At 53.2% G+C, this 2,861-nt stretch overlaps 1 protein-coding gene across 1 annotated transcript; it reads right to left on the bottom strand.

Annotated features, from left to right (window-relative positions):
* Positions 1-911: 911 nt before the first annotated feature.
* On the bottom strand, positions 912-2,237 carry LOC119272240 (probable WRKY transcription factor 46). The gene is made up of 3 exons (XM_037553766.1): positions 1,910-2,237; positions 1,723-1,830; positions 912-1,650 (listed from the first exon to the last, which is right to left on the bottom strand). The coding sequence occupies exons 1-3, from the start codon at positions 2,170-2,172 to the stop codon at positions 1,203-1,205; spliced, it is 819 nt and encodes a 272-aa protein (XP_037409663.1). The 5' UTR covers positions 2,173-2,237; the 3' UTR covers positions 912-1,202.
* Between the last annotated feature and the right edge of the window lie 624 nt (positions 2,238-2,861).

Genomic DNA, 2,861 nt, shown 5'->3' with positions numbered 1-2,861 from the left:
CTAGTGAACCCACGTCTCTCCACGCTGCTGCCGCCGCCGGTGATCCCATCCCGTTCAGCGTGTACACGGTTGACGAAAGAGCAAGCCTCCGAAATCCCGCCTCTCTAGATCATGTACATGAGAGGGATGATTAAGTTTTTGGGGAGCGTCTCATACGCAACTGCTCGCCGCCGTTCGTCCGCTTCCTCTACTTCATCCGCGTCCACGGCGTCGTCATCATGTCCATCAATGCCGAGGGAGCCGCCGCCGAGAAGGCTGCCGCTCACCAGAAGGAGGCTGTCGCCACTGCCGCTGCTACGGCCAACTGGCCAACTAGAGGGTATAGCATGATTATCCCGCTCCAGTATGTCATTCTATGTGCATAGATGTTTCTACTATATGCGTAGTAAGCGCTTATTTAGATCACAATCAGTATGTCGTTAATACTTTCATGCCATAATCACGATTATTTTTTGATTAAATTAATCAAAAAATTACCTATTTACTCTATTTTCTCAACACAAAAGTCCTCAACATGAAAATTCTTGATATTATCGAAGCGAACAACTTTGCCTTTTGTATTATCTCAATCCAAAGTGGCATACAACCTCAAAACCGATGCATGGTCAGAGACAGAAATTGAAAAGTCAAGTTGGAAATTCCGACTTAAATGTCCGACCCAATGTCCGACTTTAGTGGATTCTCTGTTTCAACTATTTCATCCCAACATGTCCTATTTCTTTGCGGATTTTCTGTCCGAGTTAGTCTAGGTTTTGACCTGTTGAACAGGTTTTTGAGTCTTTTTCTTTGTACGGAAAGTCCATCTGTCACATATATAAATGAGAGACCACGAACAATTAAACACCACATAATTGACAAATAAATTTATCATTTTTACCTTCACTTTTATCTATCTTATTTTCTTCTTTCCCGTTCTTCGTTTTTTAAAGAACTTCCTCGTTCTCCATGTTCACTTATAGCGAATCTCAAGGCCCTAGGACGATCGGATGTGACATGTCCCTCCCAGCATATGTGACGTTTTGGATGCTCAAAAGACCCCACCGACTTGTCTTAGGTATCATGCTCCCGACTAGTTCCCTGTGGCGACATGGCATGGTTATAGGTACACGGTGACACGTTCATGTCGGAACGCAAATATACTCCGGATCTGTCCACTAAATGGTGAGGTTGTGTCGCAAGCTGAGGCAGACATCTCCTAAGCTTTACTGAAGCAGATCGCCGAAACGGAGGGAGTTGACAACGGTCTCCCACTCCCAGTCGAAGCTACCATCGAGAAATTCCCCGACAGAAGAAGCACCAGGTTCCACCTCCGACGAGTAGGACGAGGACGACGGTGACAACCATCCCCGCGACGTGTCACCGGGCGCCTCGCCGTGACGGCGTGCGCCGTGCTCGGCTGGGAGCGACGGCAGCAGAAGCGAGCCCCTGTTCCAGTCGACGGCACCAACGGCTCCACGAGCGTTTGAGCCGGAGTCGACCACGGTAGGAGGCACCGTCGCCGCCCCTTGCTGGCACGCGTCGCCAAAGCCCGCTCCGCAGGTGTGCTCGCCGTAGTAGGCGATCACGAACGCCGCGGGCTCCTCCTGCGACCGCTGCACCCGCCGGGTCGCGGCGCAGCCCTCGCCGCTGAACGCGCAGCGGTAGTAGAGCCTGCATGCAACAAAATAGCGTCAGGATATGCTCTGATCGACCATTAGGGGCATTTCTTTCAACTGTACGTACCTCGGGTGGTTGCTTCCGTTGATGTCCTTTTGCCCGTACTTCCTCCACACGAACCCGTCCGCCGTCGTGTGCGCCTGGACCTCTATGTGCGCCTCCGCAGCACGTACCCTGCGAAATCGACGGCAACCTGTCAAACCCTCATGCTCGTGCAAAGGGTGGAGGAAATCCTTCATTTGAACTATCGCACCTTCTTTTGGACGGCATGGCGGCCGAGGGAAGATGGCAGGATGTGGCGCCAGGGTCCGTCATCTTCCTCTTTTTATCGGTGGCGCCCGCGCTCACCGCGGCGATCACCCGGTCGCTGCAGCGGAGGATCTCCGCGGCGAGCGCCTGGTGCTCGGCCCGCACGGGCGGGGACGCTGCTCGGAGCAGCTCCCCGAGGTGCGCCGCGGACTGTTGCCCCATGGTCATCAGCTCCAGCACCACGGCTGTCGGGGTGGCCAGCGCCATGGCGAGAGTCTCTCTGCTCTGCTAGCTCGAACTTCGCACTAGAAAAGGACAGTACGTGCACCAACTTTTTTTGGCTTTTGGGTGTCTGAGCTTGTGAGTGCGAATGAATCAGCGGGTCGTGCCGGATCGTGCTTTATACCAGAAACCTAGGACGAGGGAACCAACGGGGAAGGGGCATGGAAGGCGGCCGAGCGACCTACGCGACAGCTAAGTCCACTCTCGGAGCTCAACCCTTCCTTTCCCTTTGCAGCCGATCGAAGAGAAAGTGAGGCCAAGAGATAAGGGCATCTCCAACACTCACCCCCAAAATTTCCTCCAATATTCATCAGCCGACGGGACCGGTCCGCGAACGTAGAAGCAGAGCCGGACATCTAACACTATCCGCGTACATTTAAAAAACTGTTTAAACAAATCGCATGAACTTCATTCAAACTGGATTAAGGTAAAACTAGTCTACGGCCGGCGCCGGCGGATATCTATTCCCACGACAAGGATACCCTTGACTAGTCTACGGTCGGTCATGGCAGATCTCTATTGTTTTCCCCATGTCCGGACTGTCATGAGCCCCAAAGATAAGTGCTTCAGCGCAAAGGGCCTCCGCTTCCCAATGTTCGGCAGCGGCGCTCATCGGAGTGGCACCGAAGGAATATGCTTCAGCTGCAGGGCACCCTTCCCCACTAGTTGAAGCA

Source organism: Triticum dicoccoides, chromosome 3A, assembly GCF_002162155.2.
Source record: "Triticum dicoccoides isolate Atlit2015 ecotype Zavitan chromosome 3A, WEW_v2.0, whole genome shotgun sequence".
NCBI classification, from domain to species: Eukaryota; Viridiplantae; Streptophyta; class Magnoliopsida; order Poales; family Poaceae; genus Triticum; species Triticum dicoccoides.
Note: the sequence above shows the minus strand (reverse complement) of the source record. Positions and strands in the feature narration are given on the sequence as shown.